General features: G+C 34.6%; 1 protein-coding gene and 1 long non-coding RNA gene across 2 annotated transcripts in view; one reads left to right on the forward strand and one right to left on the reverse strand.

The window, feature by feature from the left end:
• Window positions 1-5,739, forward strand: part of PELI2 (pellino E3 ubiquitin protein ligase family member 2) — a 120,332-nt gene extending 114,593 nt beyond the window's left edge. Inside the window, exon 6 of the mRNA XM_031952631.1 lies at window positions 811-5,739. Within this exon, the coding sequence (XP_031808491.1) occupies window positions 811-1,377 (567 nt within the window). The 3' untranslated portion in view covers window positions 1,378-5,739. The remainder of the gene's footprint in view (window positions 1-810) is intronic.
• LOC116421584 overlaps window positions 1-22,558 on the reverse strand; it is a 163,298-nt gene that overhangs the window by 112,754 nt on the left and 27,986 nt on the right. The gene's annotated exons all lie outside the window — the stretch shown is intronic.

Raw genomic sequence — 22,558 nt, forward strand, 5'->3', positions numbered from 1 at the left:
ATAAGGGTCCAGGACAGAACCTTTTGGGGGAACCCACAGTGGTGAATGTAATATGGTTGAAGAATCAGCAGAGGAAAAGAAGGAAAAGTGAGTCAGGTATGATAACCAAGAGAAAGCCAAGTCTTGAAAATAAAAAGAAAAGATAGTATTCCAGAGGAGGTGGTCAGCATAGATAATGTGTTTCAGGGAGATCAAGAAAGAGAAGAATTGAGAACAGGCCATTATATTTGACACTTATGATTTCACTGTTGACTTTGGAGAGAGCAGATTAATAAAATGTTGAAGTTGGAAGTCAGATCATGGAGAATTTAGAAAAGAATGACAACAGAATTGATTGCACCAAGTTTCAGGTTTAGCTGAGAAGGACATAGTGGATAATTTCTAACAGGCAAGGTAATATCTCATGAGGGTTTTTTAAGGATACGGGAAAATGGCCATAAGGAAGGAAGCAAAGAAGAATTCCTCTTTATTTTTCCTTCCTGGGGGACCAATCTCATATTGCCTTTTATTTTGTGTATTTCTATATCTATCTTAACTCCCCTACTAAATCTTAAGTGCCCTAAAGAGTGTGTAACCCATGAAAAACCTTGAAAAATGCCTTATGCATAGTTTATGGACAATAAGTATTTGTTGCTTAAATGAATAAATAAATGTTGGCTACTTACTTGATTCAATGATATTTGTTCTCCATTGAAATTTTATAAATCACATTATTTCCACTTTTTCCCTCATGATTTCAGTAAGAAGAATGTTAGATTTTTACTCTAAAGTTGACAATATTTTATACTTTTTTTCTTTTCCTCATTATAGGTTGAGAATGAGACCAACATCCTACAAGATGGCTCCCTCATTGATCTGTGTGGGGCAACCCTTCTGTGGAGAACGGCTGATGGTCTCTTTCACACTCCAACTCAAAAGCACATTGAAGCTCTACGACAAGAAATCAATGCTGCCCGACCCCAGTGCCCTGTCGGACTGAACACATTGGCATTTCCCAGCATCAACCAGAAGGATGTGGTGGAAGAGAAACAGCCTTGGGCGTACCTCAGTTGTGGCCACGTGCACGGCTATCACAACTGGGGACACCGGAGTGACACCGAAGCAAACGAGAGGGAGTGCCCAATGTGCCGAACGGTTGGGCCCTATGTGCCCCTCTGGCTTGGCTGCGAGGCCGGGTTTTATGTCGATGCTGGGCCCCCGACCCACGCCTTTACCCCTTGTGGACATGTGTGCTCAGAGAAGTCTGCCAAGTACTGGTCCCTGATTCCCCTGCCTCATGGCACCCACGCCTTTCACGCTGCCTGCCCCTTTTGTGCCACGCAGCTGATTGGGGAACAGAACTTTGTGAAACTAATTTTCCAAGGCCCAGTTGACTGAGGCTCTCTATGATACTATCACTTTAACAAGTTACTGTGAAGATTTTGCCACTAATTTTAGATTTTACTTTTTTTAATGATATTGTTAAAGGGGCTGAAAGGGGGGAAACACTAATAGAGGTTAGGAAAAGTGGGGTTACAGCAGTGACAGATGCCTGAAACTTGGCAGCTATCAGTGATGTCGCATTTGTAACAGCTGCCTAGTCATCAGAGTTCATTTGATAAGTATGTGTATTTGTAATTGAATTTTAAAATATTATGTTTTATTTTAATCTTGGGTTTTTTAACAAATTTTTTTCCCCTTGTAAACTTTGACAAATCTCTAAGTAATACCTTTTTCACTAGGAGTTTAACAAAAAGGATTTTTGTTGTTGATGGTTTTTTGTTTGTTTTTAACTATTAATTTGCAACCCTCAGCATTTAGGATCATATAATTAGAAATTTAAGGGACCTTAGAGGCCATCTAGTCCAACTTGCTTATTTTACAGAAGAAAGAACTGAGGCACAAAATAAGTATCTTGTCCACGTCATTCGGGAAATGACAGAGTCAAAAACTGAACCCAGGACCTCAAGACTCCAAAAGTCTGTGACACTCTTTCCACACTACTGTTCTGCTTTGTCTATAAATGTTAACTTAAACATTACAAAACAGTATGCGGAAATGTTTGCTAACCACGAGATGGTTATCTATATCAAAGTGACCAGAACCAGATTAAAATGTAATTGGGAAATATTTAACCAAATAAATAAAAATACAATGGAAAGTAGATAATGCCTGTGGTTTTCTAAGTCAATATATGGCCTTCAGGGATTATGAATGTTTTAGTGACCCCTGTTTCTATTGAGTTTTGACAACAGTGATCTACATGATGTTATGAAATGGAAATGTGACAGTAAGCACACAGAGAATTGTCTTGGTGTTGGAAACTTTTTGACCTATTTTTTATTATATAAAGTTGAAAAAGAAGATTTGAATATTGTAATGACTTTTTAAATTTGGTTTTCAGAATTTAATTGCTTTATGCATATTTGTATAATAACTTTTGATATTATAAACAAAGAATTCTTTACAACTTTTTGGTCTGAATTTTACAGTCTGTCCCTGCTATGCACCTTGCATGCCTAGGACCATTCAATTGATTAAAATATAGCATCTCTCAAAATTCATTAGCTAAGCATTATTGCAGCAGAGATTGTTTGGGTACTATAATACCAAATTTATGCACATACTAAACCATCTATTGAGTTTAAAAAGTGATTGCAGATTAATTTGCTTTTTTTTTAAACTCACTTGCATGTTTTTTGAACTTGGACGTATCCAATGTTCTGTGAATGGAGAGCTCACCTCATACTGTAATGAAAAAGTAGATTTTGTTCACTCTACTTCACACCATCTGTCACCTTCTGTTGCAGTTTGAGGAACACTATAAATTTTGAAAATATTTGCAAATCAAACTAAATTTAACACCCAATGGTGCTTCTGCAGAGATAATTTAAAATGTCTGATTTTAAGACAGTAAATAAGTGTTTACTGAGGAATAATTAAATTAAAATTTCTTATGAGCTCCAACATCTCATTCACTTGGCTTTATTTAATTCTGAATAATAGTTATTCTATGATACCTCTGGTAACAAGTATAGAGACTATCAAGTCTACCCAGGATGAAAATGTTCATTTGGGAGAATATTAATAGCTATCTGAAAGAAAATAAAAATCTACTGAATGAACAGTATTTTAAACTATAACGTCTATTAATTTGACCGTTGGAGCTTTTTATGCTACACATGAGACCTTTGTATAGACATATAATTTATATAACTTTAATATATTGTGTATATATATCTATAAAAACATACTTGATTGGCCTGTTGATATTTTGGCTGTAAATTGTTTTATAGTTAATCTATAAGTTTAGCATTTTTAATTCTCTTTACTTATGGGTAATGAGATGTATTGGTTTTGTTTGCTGCTGTTTTTAATATTCTTATTACATAAAATGTCAATTTGTCAATTTAAAATAGCCTCACTTTTCCATACACTTTGTGGTTTGGGGTGGGCGATTTTCGCTTCAAAATACCACAGATCTCCCATGGCATTCTTCTCAGTGATCCCTTTCTGTACATCTTGCTCATCTCTGTCTGACGACTAAAAACAGAACGACTTGGACATGCCTAAAACTATAGCACGAGTGCCTTTTTATTCCGTGAAAGTCTTCAGTGACCTTTGATTAGGTTCCAAGTCCTTCCCACAAGCATTGTGGGTCATTCAGGATAGACTATTTCCTCAGCCCTTCATTGTTTCATGATTTGGGAAATAAGGATAAAGGAGGTATAATTACCCTGTTTCTCTTAAATGGTTAGCAATATACCTTCTTCAGCTTATTAAACAGTCTGTAGACTACATGATTTATTAATCTTTCAGCCAGAAGGGGCAGATTTTTCCTTTCTGAGAAGTTTGTCCAAAGAACTCTTTAAGATTATTAAGATTCAGTCACCAGTCCTTAAACGTGAATAATATAGCAGAGCCTAGCAAACTCATGAAACTCTACAGAAAGCTATTGACTAATCTATCAAAGCCCCTTTCTCTTTTCCAAAGCTTATTTCATTAAGTGTTATGTTTGAAATTCAAAGATTTCATTCTCTAAAGATTGGAATTGGAATGTTAGGTTTAAAGAATTGGATCACAGGTCTTTTTTTTTTTTTCTTTTATTCAAATGTGCTGCTACCTTTTGCCTTCTCCCTTTTTTGGAGCTGCCCTCTATACTTAGAAACAGAATGAGGAAATTCATAAAAAATATTTTTATGCTGAAATATTTTACTTTCAATGATAGATATGCTTGCCTTTATAGTTTTGTTTGATGTTTTACTTAAGTGAAAGGAAATCTTGTTGTCTACTAGCCAAAGAAGAAAATAAGCTATGGAATAGGATCCAAGAAGCAGCTGATGTAAATTCAGAATAGAAAATTGATTCTGTCTTCACTTGTGATCAAGAAATGATAAAGATTATCTAATACCTCTTCCTGAGAAGCTATAGAAAGAGCCTCCTAGAAACAGCCATGATTTATACAGAGATTCTCTCTGATGAGGAGAATAGTATATACCATTTCAAAAGGCAGCAATAATGTATTTCATTGAAAATATTCTTTTCTTCCAATTTTTTACCAGCTTTTTATTGAAAAGAGTTTAATAGTAGATGAAATATTACTTCTCTTGAGCATATTTTTAGAGATTATTTTTATTAATCTCTTCTTTCCCTGTAGTGTATATACCACACCTCAACATTCTCAATCATCAAGCATTTATTAAGTGACTATAATGTCCCAGGTCCTATAGGTAGAAATATGGAGGGAAAATAAAGAGGAAGGAAACAATCCTTGTTCTCAAGGAGTTTGGATGTAACTTTTTAAAAAGAGGACTAAAGGCTCCACTAAGGAGTTAATAGTAAATTTTTCATTTCTTCAACTCTGCCCCAAAATAATTGATATCTTTTAGTTTCCTAGAGTAATACATATTTATTATCACTTAGTTTTAATTCATAACTTATGGTACCACAGTGCCTATGGGTAACTTCATAAAAGAGATGCTTCATGTAAAATTTCTAGGGGAAAAGAAAGGAGAAAGCCATTAAAAATGCTAGACTCTGTTAAGGGAGATTAATGAATCTGGGTACAAAAATAGGCCAGCAGTTGATCATAAAAATAATTACAGCAGGATTTCCCCCCTACATCCTTAGAGATACATAACTTCTTGATGTTAACTTTGTACTGTTATAAGGGAACCAAGGAAACTTTTTTTGGGAGAGTAATTCATTGGGGACACGTTCAGGGAATGTCCGGATGAATGGGGATCAGCGACTTAGTGCTAGATGTGAATTTGTAGTCTCCATTATATTGTCATTCCTTCAAGTCCAAGTTAAAGATATGATATAATTCTGGGATCTTCTAAAGATCTACACAGATTACTGATACATGGGGGAAAAGGAAATTTTTACTTAATTTTTTATTTACTAAGAGTTAAACTTCTCTCAAAAGGAATTTTATATGAAGAAGTTAGTATCCCTAGAATGTGATAAAGAAGAAACATTTTTTTCCCTACTCTACTAAAAAAATTGTTGAATGGAAAGATGTTTTTATCAAGAAGGAAATGGTAGGAAGCAAAGGAAATTGAGTGATGTTTGCCATGTACAGTATTATTAGTTGTTATCTTTCTGGAAATATTTGTTAAAAAAAAGTTATCTTTTATAAACCATGTCAAGTTAAAAACTATTACTTCACTATTGTACCTGTGGAAGTACAAGCCATTTTACGGGGGTGGGGGGGAAGAAATGCAAAATTTTCAAAACTATTAAACTGTTATTTCACTATGTTCATGACTCCTTATTCTCAGCATTTAATCATGCATTTCAGTTTGCACAAAAAGTTGTATAAAAATTTTCTTTCTGCATTTGGCACATATCTACAAGTTTGGATTATTTTTTTATCTTCTGCATAAAATGTTGAACAAATTGTTTAAGTCCAGGTCTCTGAAATTTCCCTTAAGTTTCCCTAATTTATTAAAAAACAAGTCTTTTGGCATTTTCATTGCCAATCGATTTCTTGTGTTATAACTGCAGAATAAAACTAATTTCTAAGAAATGTAAATTAGCTTACTAATGTGATGGGTAATATAGGCTATTTTCATATTAGTGCTGCCCACGTTAAAGCCATCCATGCTTGAATCATTCTTTTACCCTTAGCAGTATATAGAAAAATAGGTTGTCAGTTAATTGTCCAGTGAAGGAGGGACCACACAAATAAATTGCTTCTATGTATTGTCTGAAGTTTTCTGGGGATCTTAGGTGGCACTTCTGTTCCTGAGATATGTGTAGATTGAGAGGTGTAGTCTGGAATATGTCCAAAAATGACCAAGATAGGAAAATCTTTCTGCCCTAAGCCTCCCTATTTTAGGGTCTTTCCTTCTTATTCCATGCCAACCAATTTTATTCATAGCCTTAAAGACAATTTACTTTTTAGTATCCCAGTGTTTTGAATATGGTAACAATATCCAAGCTGCTTTTAACCTTCCATGTTCAAAGTGTGGAGAGAGAAGATATTGTAGGTTTGGGGAACTTGATAGAATTGACTTGGAGAAAACTGAGGAAGGGTTTCTGGAAGTTAGCACAGTTCCTGCTTGCCTCCCCGTGGTATGGTTCATAACTGGTCCCTAGTTGTACTTATCTTGTCTCTCTTTTGGAATCTCATCCTTAGTGGCAACTCATTTTTCTTATGAGGTCCTATTTTTTTCTTTGCCTACCATAGCAGTAATAAGAAATTAGAATTGGAGTGTAGCCATATAGCCATTTGGCCATAGAAGCTTCTAGTTTCTCAAAAGTTTCTCTTCTCCCCATGCATGGAAAAACTCTTAAAAACTTGGGATGATACTCTGTTACAGTTTTTTTGAGAGAAATGAAATGCAATAACAAACTTCCTACAGATAAAGACTTCAAAAAGCAGCCTAAGGGGCAGGACCTAAACCCCATATTCACATAAAATGTTACCCTGACTCTTGACTTCTCATATGATCTCCTGCTGAGCTCAAATTTATTCCCAGGGTGAATATTAATAAAACCCAACTACACCAAATTAATATCTTTCTGATAGCTATTGGCTTCCCTAGATAACTCTCAAAGTTATGATTGAATATGGTAATCAATTTAAAAAAAATAACCTCATTAGTAGGATGCTTATACCTCAGAATTTAAATTAAGCTTAAAAAAATTGAAAGTGAATTGTTTTACACTTCTTTCATGGAAATATGCTACTAAGGGAGATTTGGAAGCATTCTAGGTTATTGATTGTTTCAAGAAAAGAATGCAAACTGAACAGATGTTAAAAATATGAAAACCTATCCTCTGGCTCTTAGATAATTTTGCAGCTGAAAAAAATCTTCAGGTGTCAAAATTTCATTGGATTTTCGCCAATTTTCTAACATTAAATTAGCCTCACTGACTACATGTTGTTCAGTAGTTTTTGATTGCATCTGACTCTGACTCCATTTGGGTTTTTCTTGGCAAAGAATCTTCTGTCACCTAGCTGCCCACTGAAGGTGAGCCATTTTGAATTCATGCTATTTTGAGTTTGTTTGGTTTTTTTTTTTTCCTTATAAGAGAATTAATCAAGCTCTCCCACCCTTTCCAATTCCTGTGTTTGGTGGAAAATGCCATTCCAAATGAGTGATTCTATAGCAAATCCATAAGAAAAGGAGTAAAGGGATAGTTGCTTAACAATGTTTACTTAACAGTTTTCCTCTTTTGTTTGTATGAGTTCTAATTCTGGAATATATTAGTCAATCTCTCTATCTTCAAGGATTTTAGGTCAGTGATTTATGGGGGTGAAAAGCAAGAGATTATGTTACTAGTTTTTGAGCTGAAGAGATTGAAATGATGAAGTGAGAAGAATCTGATATATTCCCACACAGACTTAGGCTGTGTTCTCAGAGAGAGGAGCTAGCTCCTTATAGCTTTGCCTGAACGCTAAGAAATACTTTCCTCTACAGATGGATATTATTTCATATGATGATCAATGATGCCAAATTTACCCATGTTCTAAATTTCTAATTCTTGATTCTCACGAGCTAATCCCCAGACCCTAAAACATATAATGTTTTATTCAATATTTTATATAGCAGGGATGTCTTGCATCTATGAGGAGACTCAGGGCTAATAACACTCAATTTTAACATTAAACTTAACTTAGTTACAGGCATGCTTTTCCAACCATACTTGGTCATCTCAGAATCACAAAATCCAAGCCATTTCAAAATTTAGTCAAAATGATTGTTTGAAAGCATTCTAGTTCTCCTCATTCCTCCTGCCTAATACCAGAATCTTAAATGGTATTCCTTAAATGGTTAGTCAACACTTATTTGAATATTTGACCATGGTGGAGGGAAAAGGTGCTCTGTAAGCCCTATTAGAGGGCTCCCTGTTTCAACTTATTTGGAAAAAAACTCCCTTCAATGTCTTAAACTGCTTCTAATAACTTGAATCCACTGATGCCAGTTCTAGTTTCAAAAGTCACACAGGGTAAATCTTCAAGTCTTCCATTTGGAGCAGATAACATCTGTTCTCTGTGTTTCCTTTTTCCTATGCTACACACCACCATTTTTTTTCATATGACATATTTTGAAGTCCCCCTCCATCCTTGCTACTTTGTATGATAAACAGGGCAATTGTTACTTCTTTTATTCTGAAAGCTCTAATTCCATCAAAGCAACCCAACACCTACATTAAGGACTTGAGGGGGGAAGAGGGAGACAGGGAGTAATTAACCTTTTTGTAGTCGATATAATTTTTCTACAGTTAAATTTCCAAGGGAAAAAATTAGAAATACATGGGTTGCCAAACAGTTTGCTACCTGATTTATTTTTTGTACAGTTTATTGTAGATTATTGCAGATGGAGGTGGGGGTGTTTTTTTCTTAATGTTATATAGTTCAAAAGCCTTCACCATTGTCCTTTCCTCCCATGATTATTGGTTGATGCAAAAAATTAAACTTAAAGAAATGATTATTTCCTGAGGTGGCAGAAAAAGAACATTTGGTACAACACATTTTCCCTGCCCTCTTTCAAAGCCTTTAATACATTCTCCCACCAGACCATAAAAGAATCCAGGAAAAAGTGGGTTCAAAGCTAAGAGAATATGTGGGATAAAAACATAACTCTCAGCTCTTGATTATTAAAAGTCTTCCTCCCCTTTGTTGGGATATTCTTGAAGTTACTATTGGGTAAAGCTTTCTGCTGGGTCCCCTGTAGAGTCCTATGTGTTCCTTTCTTTAGTTTTGATTAGTTTATCTCCATCTCTCAACACTAACATTACTGCCAGTTAATGCTATTTCAGGAATACTGCTAAATTGCCACCATCACCACTATCACCCCTGCCCCATTATACACACATGCAAAAAACCCCACAAAATTCTCCAGTTCTCCAAAGCTCACAGCTCTCCAGGCAGGAGTGGGAATATAAGGAGACTGAAGCCAGAGCCAGAGCTTTTCTCTTTCTTCATGACTAGTGCTATCTTCTCAAGTATTTGGCTTGAATAATTCTATTCATTGCCAGGCACTCAGGTTGCAAGGTTCTGGAATTGGATTTTTATTTTATACAAATATCACAGGGAATGACCAAATCTGCCCAATCAACCCAATATATCCTATATAAAACCCTGCATTCCAATGGTTTTCTCTTTTTTTTTCTTTTTATATTTTCATTAAAATATTTATATTTTTGTTATATTGTTTTGAACTTCAATCAAAAGTAATTATATATGCAACTGTGAATCTCCTTTTTATTTCACTTGCTTTTTAAGGAAATAAGCTTATAAATTCCATTCATTAGTTTCAAAATATCCAATTACCTATGCTTTTTTTTTATAGTAACTTTTTATTGACAGAATCCATGCCAGGGTAATTTTTTTTACAACATTATCCCTTGCACTCACTTCTGTTCCAATTTTTCCTTCCCACCCTCCACCCCCTCCCCTAGATGGCAAGCAGTCCTATATATGTTGAATATGTCCTAGTATATCCTAGATACAATGTATGTGTGCAGAGCCAAACAGTTCTCTTGTTGCACAGGGAGAATTGGATTCAGAAGGTAAAAATAACCCGGGAAGAAAAACAAAAATGCAAACAATTTACATTCATTTCCCAGTGTTTTTTCTTTGGGTGTAGCTGCTTCTGTCCATCATTGATCAATTGAAACTGAATTAGGTCTCTTTGTCAAAGAAATCCACTTCCATCAGATTACATCTTCATACAGTATCGTTGTTGATGTATATAATGATCTCTTGGTTCTGCTTATTTCACTTAGCATCAGTTCATGTAATTCTCTCCAAGCCTCTCTGTATTCATCCTGCTGGTCATTTCTTACAGAACAATAATATTCCATAACATTCATATACCATTCTCCAATTGATGGGCATCCACTCAGTTTCCAGCTTCTAGCCACTACAAACAGGGCTGCCACAAACATTTTGGCACATACTGGTTCATTTCCCTTCTTTTGTATCTCCTTGGGGTATAAGCCCAGTAGAAACACTGCTGGATCAAAGGGTATGCACAGTATGATAACTTTTGGGGCATAATTCCAGATTCCTCTCCAAAATGGTTGGATTCGTTCACAGCTCCAACAACAATGCAATCACCTATGCTTTCTTCTGAACTTCCTTTTATTTTTGCATTACAAAAAATCCCAATGACTTTTTTTTAGCAACACTTTTGCTAATCCCACCTCCCCTTGTCCCCTTCTATTAAAAATAAGTAAAAGAAAGCAAGAATAGAGGTGGGGGAGAGTGGAGGGGATGAGCAGGTTGTAAGCAGATCTTATAAAAAATAGTCAAGCAAAAAGCAAATCTGTGGTAGCTATGCCCCCAAATTTATGTCCATTTCTGTACAATGAGTCTATCAGCTCTGTGTAAGGAAGTAAGGAATGTGCAGCATGCTTCATCATGGGTCCTTCAGTGCGGCTTTTGTTTTGTTTTACGTTTAATTTTTTTCCCTCAATTATATGTATACAAAAATTTTTTTAAATTTCTTTTTTAAAAATTTGAGTTTTTGTTTCCCTCCCCTCCTTGAAGGCAAGCAATTTGACATAGATTATACAGTGCAATCATGCAAAATATTTCCATATTAGTCATATAAAAGAAAAAAAAACATACCAAAAAAAATTACCCAAAAATCCCCAACAAAAAAAAAATCAACCAAACATGAACAACAAAGTTTTAAAAAGTATGTTTCAATTTGCATTCAGAGAGTTCTTAAATCTTTCAGGTAATATTTCTTCATGGTGCTGTTATCTTTCTAAAAATTATTCATATGGCTTTATTCACACAGCATAAGTTCATATGACACATACCTCTCCGAAATCATCTAATCACTCTTAATGGTATAACACTATTTCATTCACACACAAAAGTTTGTCAAGGTATTCCTCAATTAAGAGGTACCCTAACATCCCTCTCTACATTTTAGTGTTTTTCTTTTTTTTTTCTATTACCTCTTTGAGTTCTCCCTTCAGAATCAGAAAGATTATTTTGCTTGTTGCTAGTTTCTCCCCAATATTACCCTCCCTATTTCATCCATCCCTTCCCTATTAAATTTGATGTATTTCTACACCAAAATCAGATTTTCTTTTTCCATTAGAGCCAACTGGTGACACAGTGGATGTAGAATGCTCAGTCTGGAATTAGAAGGCCTGATTGGCCTTCTAGTGGGAAGTGGGAAGAAATGCAAAGGCATAAAACAAAAAATAATAAGGGGAAAGAATTCTCAAGATTTACAGTGCTAGAAACTAAATTTGTAACACAAAAAAATGATTATTTCTCTTAGATTTGTTCAGAAATAAATCAATAAATTTGTACAAAAATGTAGATTAATGAAGTTTTTAACACAGTAATACAATAATACAATTTAAATTTAATTTTATGAGATAATATAATAATAAGAATTTTAGTACAATTAATCATTACTGAACTTGCCTAGAGAGAATAACTCTTGTTAGACTAGACACACTGTTTGAATGCAAGGTGGTCAGAAAAAGCAGGACACTTTAGAATCGATTGTATGACATGGGAGACACTGGCACAAGACCATCCAGCATGGTATGCCCTCATCAGAGAAGGTGCAATGCTCTATGAGCAAAGCAGAATTGAATTAGCTCAGAAGAAATGTGCGTAAAATTAGAGAAGCTACACCAAATGTTCATGTGGACTTTTTGTGATCTACCTGTGGCAGAGCATTCTTAGCTCATCTTGGCCTGATCAGCTATAGTTGGACACACTGTAACTCAACTCTAACATAGTGATATCATTATGGTCTTTTTCAAGAACTAAGGACAACAACCACTAACCAACTAGGTGAAATTGTTCACCCAACCAATTAGAAAAACCTTACAAAGAGAATCTATTCTAGGTGAATTCTGGTCCACTGTGTGCTCCACTCAGGCTTAATTGGGCGGTAGATCCTTTGTCTCAATTGTCAAAATCTGGGGGTGGTCTGGGAGTAAGAGTGACATAATCAAACACATGAATCCCAGTCCCTCATTAGAATAGGTCTATCTCTTATTTATAATATTCATTCTCTCATTAATAGCAGTCAGAATTGATTACCACCTGTCAAGAACACCCACATAGAAAGACCCACAGGAGAGGTATTCAATTAATAAGAGGAAGTCAAATGACCATTTTTTTTTACTAATTATTTTCTAGCCATTAATAAAATTATTAATTACCCAGACAATACTTTTAAACTTTTTATATGTCCTAATTCAAAAATTTTTAAATGTAGATTTCCAAATTGTGATAGAAATGAGTTTAGACGTCTTTAAATGCTATACTATCCTAATAGTTTTCTCTGCCTCCCCTTTATTAAAGTATTAAAGTATAGAATTTTTGTACAAATGTATTAAGATTAAGGAGTAAACACAATCTCCTCCTGTCCCTTTTTCATTATGCTTCAGAAACAACTAATTATGTTAGAGATGGAACTGATGGGACACAAGAGTGTTGTTCAGCCCTGTACTGAACATACCTGTGTTCTGTGTTGTAGAAAAGTATTCATATTTTTGAAGTTATAATTCTGTACAAGACTGGTGAAGATACTTTATTTTCTTAAAAATGGGAGGAAGTGATTAATGACTGGGATCCTTTAATCAAAGGCAATGTTCTAGTGAATTAAACTCTTTAATACATGAAAACCCATAACACTATCAGAGTTTTGGGAAGACATGTAAAGATTTTTTAAAAATACTGAATCTCACAGATATAGGCCTAACCCCACTATGTTAAGAGTTAACTTGGTAAAAAATACAAAAGACCTTGAAAAGTCCCACTGCCTGTTAAAAATTCTGTGAAAACTAGCTTACCTTGCACAATTTTTGGCCTTGGATAGATTTTACAACCTTAATGACACTTTCAGAGAAAGGAAACCTTCTCATACAGGAATGTGTGCACAGAAAAAAAATTATTCATAAATTTTCATTTCTAATCAAAGATATAAAAATTATAGTAAATAAGAAATTGTGTTTCAATTTTTTAAAGTTTTATCTGTGTTACTTTATGAAAGGGTTACATTGACTTTGTAAATTATAAATGAATGTATTTAAATTATAAGAGCCTGTCTGAACAATTTATCTCTCTACAAAGGATCCAAGGAGTGTCAGTCACAGCTACAGCATCCTTTACACACACACACACACACACACACACACACACACACACACCATCTCCCTGATAAATGGGAGGGTGGTTATATTATAGCTATGAATTATTGCTGATTATGAAATCTGTGGACAATAATCAAAAATTATTGTAAACTCAAAGGTTTCTTATTTTTCCCATCTGCTGTTTAAAAATAGGCATAATAATGAAATAGGAGACCACTTTTATAGTTCCCTAAATGTAGACATATATACATATGTGTGTATATGCATACATATACATGCATATATATGTGTGTGTGTATCTATAATGTTTTTCAATTGATATAAGACATTGATGGGATGTAAAGAATTTCACTCTACTCTATCAAGAAGAAAAGGTGTTCTGAAGTTAGCCAGAAATGATCCATACCATAGGTAACAAACTTATTTTCATCTTAAATTTTTTCCTTTCCCACTTCTTTTATCTTCTAGCTGTCACTGAGACCTGGCTCCCTCCTGATGTACAGCTTCCCTAATTTTCTTTTCAGTTGTTACTTCTTTTTCACTCATTCCCTCAACTCAATCACTGTGGCAAAGTTGGAATACTCTTTAATTTCTACTGGCATTTCCAAGCTTATGCTTTGTTATCATCATTCTGTAATCTCACCACCTTTGAGTTTCAAAATTCTGATAGCTGTTGTGTCTACAGACCTCCATAGCATAGAATTGTCTCCCTCCTCATCTCTACTTTCTGGTTTCTTGGGCTTTCTTTAAGTACAAGCCAAAATTTCACCTCACCTTCTAAAAGGAGTCCTTAATAGTCTCCCTTAATGCTAATGTTTTCCAACTCTGTTGATTATCTCTGACTTATCTTGTATACATTGTTTGTTCATAATTATTTCCATCTTGTTTACCCAATTAGACTGTGAACTCCTTGATGACAGGGACTACTTTTGCCTTTGTATTCTCAGTACTTAGCATGATGGCACCCAGTAGGTGCTTGATAACTGCTTATTAACAAAGAGATATACCCAGGTACCCCATACCATCTATACTGCAACTAAACAGTAGGATCTTCAATCTCGGATCCACAATTACTAGAGATTTGCCCACAAGAAGTTATTGTGAAGCCTTTAAAACATCAGAGATATTCATAAATGTCTATCTGATTTTAAAACAAACCTTTGCAGTTTCTTTGAAATACTAATTAACAATAGCTACCATGTATGTAGCATTTAAGTTAGGCAAAGTACTTTACATATAGCACCTCATTTTATTTTAATTATCCTAGGAGGTAATTACTCTTTTTATCTACATTATACAGATCAGGAAATTGTGATGGACATTAGCGATTAGAATGTCAATTAACTAGCATGATTAAGATCTGTGTTAGGATTCAAATTCATGTCTTCCTGACTCCATGTTTATTTCCCTATCCATTATGGCACCTGTTGTTGTTTTAGTCATTTTCCATAATGTCTGACATTTTATGACCCCATGTGGGGTTATTTTGACAAAGATTCTAGAGTGGTTTGCCATTTCCTTTTCCAGTTATCAATTTCTATTTGTAGATGATTACATGTTATTGTAAGTATTCTACCACCCTATCATTGGGAACTATAATCTTTTAGAACCTTAGTTGGGGATAGGAGGAATGTATTCTAATCAATAGGAAATTCTACCAGAGGGTTTCTTTTATACAAAGAATGGTCTTCTTTTTTTTAGTGATCTCAGCCTCTCCCAGTTTTATAAATGAGGGGAATAAAAGCTCCCCTTATATATTCTTATAAGTTAGAAAACACTCAATGGCTAAAATGTGTAGCAGATAGGCACCTCAGAGGATAATATACTAGACCTGCAGTCAGGAAGTTTTTGTTCAGTCACTTTGGTACTATCCTACTCTTTGTGACCCAATTGGAATTTTCTTGGCAAAGATACTGGAGTTATTTGCCATTCCCTTCTCCAGCTTATTTTGTAGATGAAGAAACTGAGGCAAAGAGTAAGGTAAAATAACTTGCCTAATAAATATCTGAGTCCATATTTGCATTCAGGAAGATGAGTCTTCCTGACTCCAGGACTAGAACTCTATCCACTTTACTACCTCCATGCAGTAAGGGAAACCTGAGTTCATATCCTGCCTCAGGTATTAGTTGTAGAATCCTGGACAAGTCACTTAATTTCCTCCTTTATAAATGGGGAATAATGGAGATTGGAGATAATAATAGCAACTACCTCTAAGAGATCTTGTGAGGATAAAATGAGATAATATTTATAAAGCTTTTTGCAAACCTTAAAGTATCATATAAATGTTAGTATTATTATGATCATTAATAACAATTCATTATAATTTCATTCATATTTATTTTAAAATAATTATTCACAATAATAATAAGCAATGAGGTGATATTTATTATGTGATGCTTATCAGAAGACTTTAAGAACTGAATTTCATTTAACAAGTATTTCTTTTTTTTTTAATGACAAGTATTTCTTTGGCCAAAATCTGTAAAGTTTCTACCCAGATCAAACTCATAATGCTGTGAGCTCCCCAGCTTCAACCTGTTCCTTTAGGATTTTATCAGAGCTTTTCCCTGATGTTAGAAAAATAAGCTTCTCCTCACTTACTTTCCTGCCATTTTAATGAAATAGTTTTTGCTTCTAAATTATGGCTCTCGTGTTCATGGTATTCCTCAAAACCCTGAACTCCTCAGTTTATATCCAGGGTTTCTCTCCCCGTCATGCTTCATCTGAACTCAGAACAGCAACTCCAGGTTGACAAGCCAGTTAGAGCAGTTGGTAGCACCCCAGGTGGTAATTGAAAACTGAATATTGCAAGAAATGGCAGATGTCAGTGACCTCAAAAGTGAAATAAGAAAGCATATACTCTTATTCCTAAATGAATAGTTGAGGAATAAGTCCTTGTTCATAAATGGCCACTTTATCTTTAGCTTCTACACAATCAATTACAGCTTTTGACCAGGTGGAGGATGCCAGAGTAAACTTAAATTAGATGACTTTTTTTCTCTCTTTTTCTGACTTGGTATTTTCAGAACTGATTAGGCAATCAGTTTCTCACTGAAAATGACGCATAATCAGAGGAAAGAAACCTGCCTAAATATAGTTTGAGAAAATGTTATTGATAAAAAGAAAGACTTCAGGGTTTTATCAGGGCAGAAACATGGAAAGAATAGGAATTTAGGGTAAACATTTTAAATGAAAATGATTGGGAAATCATTGTAGTGATTTCCCAATTAGCATAAAATTTTATCAGTCAAGTAATATGCAAAATAATACTCCCTTTTTAAAAATTTACTATTTTTATTTTCCCCAGTTACATGTATAGCAACTTTTTATATTTGTTTTTAAAATTTTAAGTTTCAGATTCTCTCCCTTTCTCCTCACCTCAGTCCCTATTGAGAAGGCACATGTGTGCATTTTCATAAAATTTCCTCCCCCTCAAAAAACATCTTTGAGTTACTTCAAAAAAATAAAGTTTAAAAAAAGTATGCTTCAGTCTGTAATCAAATATAATCAGTCCTTTCTCTGAGTTTGGATAGAATTTTTCACAATAAGTCTTTCAGAGTAGTCTTGGATCATTGTGTTGCTGAGAAAAGCAAAGTCATTCACAACTGATCATCCCACAATTTTTCTGTTACTTTGTACACAGTACATTTTGCTTTTTTGAGTTCATGGAGGATTTTCCAGTTTTTTCTGAGAGCATACTGCTCATCATTTCCCATAGGACAATAATATCCTATCATAACCACATTCCACAATTTATTAAGCCATTCCCCAATTGATGGGCAAACCCTCAATTTCCAATTTTGCCTTGAGAAAAGAGCTGTTATCAATACTTTTGTATATATAAGTCCTTTTCTTTCTTAAAAAAATCTTTTGGAATTCATGCCTAGTGGTATTGTTAGGTCAAAGGATATGCATGATTTTATAGCCCATTGGGCATAGATCATATTTCTTGATCATTTATCAACTGGGAAAAGGCTTTTTTAAAATATAAATTTACTTCTGTTTCCTACACATTTGAGAAATAAGCCTTCATCAGAGAAACTTTGTTCCAAATTCTTTTCATAATTACTATTGCTCACTAATACTCCTTTTAAAGAACTGATAATAAAGGAGAATAAGAAATGGAAGTGGCTTATAGGGAATGGGAGAAGCACTATATAGTTGATGGTATTAGAGAAGAATAGTCCAAACTCTTCATTTTGCAGATGAGAAAAGTGAGATAGAATATATGTACTTCTTTCTGATTACACAAATAGTAAGTATCTGAGATGGAATTTGTACCTTTTTTTTATTTTGAGTCTACTGCCCTGAGATTAACACATAAAATGGGGTTAGAAATCATTCCAATCAAGTCAATCCCAAGTTATTTTGTATCTCCAAAATTTTCTTTGTAGTGACCAAAATCCATCATCCTGACAGCTTGATAGTTCAATGAATAGAGAGGCAGACCTGGAGTCAGGAAGACTTGCATTCAAATCCTGCTTCAGACATTTACTAGTTGTGTGATCCTAAGCAAGTCACTTCATATCTGTCTATCCTTACCTTGATATATCCTTGCCTTCTATGGGTCAGTTAGTATTCGCAGGCCTCAGAGATGAATTATCAATTCAGAACTATTATATAATTTATTCATAGGTGAAAAACCATAAAACAGCTTCTGTCCTTGGGATTCTCCTAGTTACCCTCTGGATGGTTACAATTAATATTGTAGTTCCTGAACCTCCATACATGAATTACTCGATTAATTAGTTTTTAGTAAAGGCAAAACTAAGATGAGGTGACAAGAATTGTTACAATATATCCTTACCAAAGACCTAGGGTATACTCTCCCACAAATACACGGGAATAGTGGGGTTTAAAGTATTTAAAGGATAATGGAAGTACAGTAATGCACAGGTAAATGCATGTGTTAAAGAGAAACTCCTAACTCCTGTTTTTCTGAGGGTTGGAAATCCCCATTTTCTTTCCAATCAATAAACAATAAGTGCCTACTATGCCAGGCACTGCATTAAGAGCTGGAGATACAAAAAGAGATAAATGGTAATCCCTGTTCTCCATCTTCATAATGTCCTCAGAAAACTCCCCTTGCAGAAGCATTTCTAGCACTTCTCTGTGCTATGAAGGATTATGACAATTGAACCTGCTTCACTCCTCAAGTGACTATTTTTCTGTATGGTCTGTCTTTACTGACTCTTTCCTCTCCTTTTGCAGACAGTTATCCTCTGTTTCTGCTACCAGATATTGTAGCTACTGTGGGGGAAATCATTTCTTCCTTAAGATCTTCAGATATAAATATAAATATATCCACCTTGAAGTTGCTGTGTAGTCACCTATTCAGAAAAGGAAATACATAAGGGGAAGCACAAATCTTGGCTCATGGGATCACAAACACATGATGGAAGAATGGGACCCCAGCTGTCCTCTTCCACCTACCTCAAAATAGCTCTCCTGTTTCAAAGCACACACACACACACACACACACACACACACACACACAGAGACAGAGATAAAGAAAGTTCTCCTTTTTGTATATCAACTATATTCTAGTTTAGCCTACATTCAAGGAACTCATCTCTTATTGCAAGATTGAAGCATCAACTCTGCAATTCAGCCAACAATTAAAGGGCTCTTCATCAAAACACAGCAATGAAAAGATGGAAATAGGATTCCCCACCCCCACCCCTGGCTCCAATCCTGCCAAGCTTCAACATGGAAGACTTCTAACTAGATAAGACATATTGGAGAATGTTTCTAAGAAATGGTCTCTATGGGCCAAATTCACTCACATCACATATATTTTCAAATATTTTTATCTTTTCTTTCATTCTCAGAATATCTATTTTTGTGCTTATTTGTGATTTTAAAATTTGTTGATTTTCCATTCTTGTTTGTTGCACACCCAATTTGTTAATTCTTTCTTTGTCTTTTGTGAAAAGAATTGTTTAAAGATAAGTTTTCTTCTAAAGATAACTGGCTATCTCCCAAAATTTGTTGTCTCATAATTTTTTATACAAGTATTTATCATTTCAATGAACTGTTCTTTGACTCATTAATTCTTTAGATTACATTAATTAGTCTCTCTATATGTATTTGAATCCTCTTGAATCATTTTTTAAAATAATTTTATTGCATTATTTCTATAATAAATTTCATAATTCTGCATTTGTTTGTGTCATTTTTATAATCTAGTGACAGACTCACACAGCTGTATCACCCCATATGGAGAAGGCTCATCCCTCCCTACCACCAGCACAGCCTATTTACCTCAGCCCCAGAAGGATCCATGCAACCACAACATGAGGGGGCCTCTCACCACAGGGGTCCAGGTCAGTGCCAAGACATTTTCTACTTTTAATTTTCCCTTTGGTTCCAGTAATTCTGGACAGTCTTCTTTTGTGAAGATAGATAGATAGATAGAACATTATCTGTAGGATTTTTATCATGATTTTCAGAATGAATGATTCTTAAATTCTCTTTCTTCATCCCTTTTCCAAGATTTTGGATAGTAGGTACCTTTTTTATTTTCCTTATTTTCAAGATTCTTTGACTATTTTATACTCAGGAGGACAGAAAATGGTGTTAACATCTTGTGACTTTAGTTCTGAGACTCTGAGGTCACAAAGATGATTTGAACAACTTTTAAGAATAATTAGCCTAATTTGTATTGGAGTGGGGATGGGAGATATTGCTTCCACTAGACTACCCCATAATAGATTGATCCAGATCAAAATTCCCTTTCCTTGCCAACATTCTTCTATATGTCTCCTATATTAAAACTCTTTAAGGGTATTAATTTCACTTTTGCATTTATATAAAATAGCACTAGCAAAGTGTTTCTCCAATGGTACACAGTTAATGTGTGTGTGTGTGTGTGTGTATATATATATATATATATATATATATATGTATATATATAAATATATGTATATATGTGTATGCATATTCATTCTTTGATTGTAACAGACTTAATTAGGGACATCAAAACAGAAATTGCAATTGCTTCAGATTCTGGTTATTGTACCTTCTCTCTATTACAATGGTAAGATGGATATCTAAGTTTACAGTGGGCTCTGGGCCAGGCATTGTGATAAGCTATCATTCACAAGTCAACATTCAGTGTGTTCCTTCTCACATCAGATAGCCAAATACCACCTCCATAAAATCAGTTAACCATTAACATTTCTCAATATAAATTGATTAATTAATATCAATTAGTTTTTACAAAGGGATTTTGCTGAGAAAGCATAGGAAAAACAGAAGAATAAAAACTTCTAAAATGAAAGAACTTGTAGACAATGGTGTCTTTAAAGTAGTATTTCTAATGTATTTCCCCTCAGAGTCACTCTTGGATATTCCCTAGACTATCTATGACAATGCATAATAGTATTTGTTCTACTAGATTATTTCTTGAACTTGGCCTGGTTGTCATGAATATTGTCAGACTGTTATGGACTTCAATTGTTGGACCACTGGTAGTTCTTTTGGCATTTCAAAGATCAAGATTTCCAAGGGTAGAGCCAAGATGGCAGAGTAAAACCAGGAAGCTGCTTGAGCTCTTCCTGTTTCCCTTGAAAACCATATGAAACCAAACCTCTGAACAGAGTCTGACAGAATGAAACCACTTTCCAGCTCAAGATAGACTGGAAAGACTTCAAGAAAGGTCAGTCTCATTGGGGTGAAAAGGATGTTCAGCCCAGTTCAGACAGACTCTGGGAAAGCCAGTGAGAAGGTCTTAATCACAGCAAATCAACAACTAAGACCTTCAGTCTTGGCTCAGTAGAGGAGCAAATCAGGGGAGCAGCTTCCAGTCCCAGTTCAGAATGCCAACTCTGGGAAACCAGGCTGATTCCTGAAAGAGCAAAATTACCCCCTACAAACACAAGAGGCCCCTGTGCTCAAAAACAAGGCTCAGAGCTGCACAGGAAGCTTAGGACAGCACCTCTTTACCCCAGGAGCAGAACTCAACCACAAAAGTTAAAAAAAAAAAAAAGAAGAAATACAAAAAGAAAAGGAAAGAAAATTTAAAAGAAACAGAAAAGAACCTTGACCATAGAGAGCTACTCTGGTGACAGGGAAGACCAAAACACCAATTCAGACAAGGACAAAATATCTACAGAAGTAATCTCAAAGAGTGATATGAATTGGTCTCAAGCCCAAAGAGAATTCTTGGAAGAGCTCATGAAAACATTACAAAGCTCAAAATCATGGTCCATTTAGTCTCCAACACAAATTCATCTAACATCAGAGAATAAATGCAACAGAGATAGGGAGGGGGAAAAAAGTAGCATTATATATATATATATATATATATATATATATATATATATGCCTATAATATTGGGTAGGGGGAGTGGGTTTCTCTCATTTGGAGGGTTACAAAATTTCTTCTTTACTATTGTGATATAAGAAATGATGAGCAGGATGCTCTCAGGAAAACCTGATGAGATTTACATGAACTGATGCAAAGTGAAAAGAACAGAACCAGTAGTTCATTGTATACAGAAAGAACAACATTAGATAATGATCTACTGTGAATAATATAGTTATTCCCAGCAATACAATGATCTAAGATAATTCTGAAGGACTTAGGATGAAAAGTGATTTTCATTTCCAGAGAAAGAACTGGTGGAGCCTAAATGCAAATCGAACATACTTTTTCTTTATTTTTCTTGGAGTTTTTTTGTCTGTGTTTTTCTTCACATCATGACTTACATACAAATGTGTTTAGCTTGATTTTTGTATAACCCATGTCAAATTGCTTGCCTTCTCAATGAAGAAGAAGAAAAAGGAAAGAATTTGGAACTCAAAGGAATGTTAAAATTGTTTTTACGTCTAATCAGGGGGAAAATAAAATACTAAATTGAAAAAATTTCTTTTTCATTTGAAAGACACTTGGGAGAGGGAACACATTTTCCTCTGTCACACTATGTATGTATGTACCTATGTGTGTACATCTATATATAGATATACGTATATCTCTATATAT

This window comes from Sarcophilus harrisii, chromosome 2 (genome assembly GCF_902635505.1).
Source record: "Sarcophilus harrisii chromosome 2, mSarHar1.11, whole genome shotgun sequence".
Classification (NCBI taxonomy): domain Eukaryota; kingdom Metazoa; phylum Chordata; class Mammalia; order Dasyuromorphia; family Dasyuridae; genus Sarcophilus; species Sarcophilus harrisii.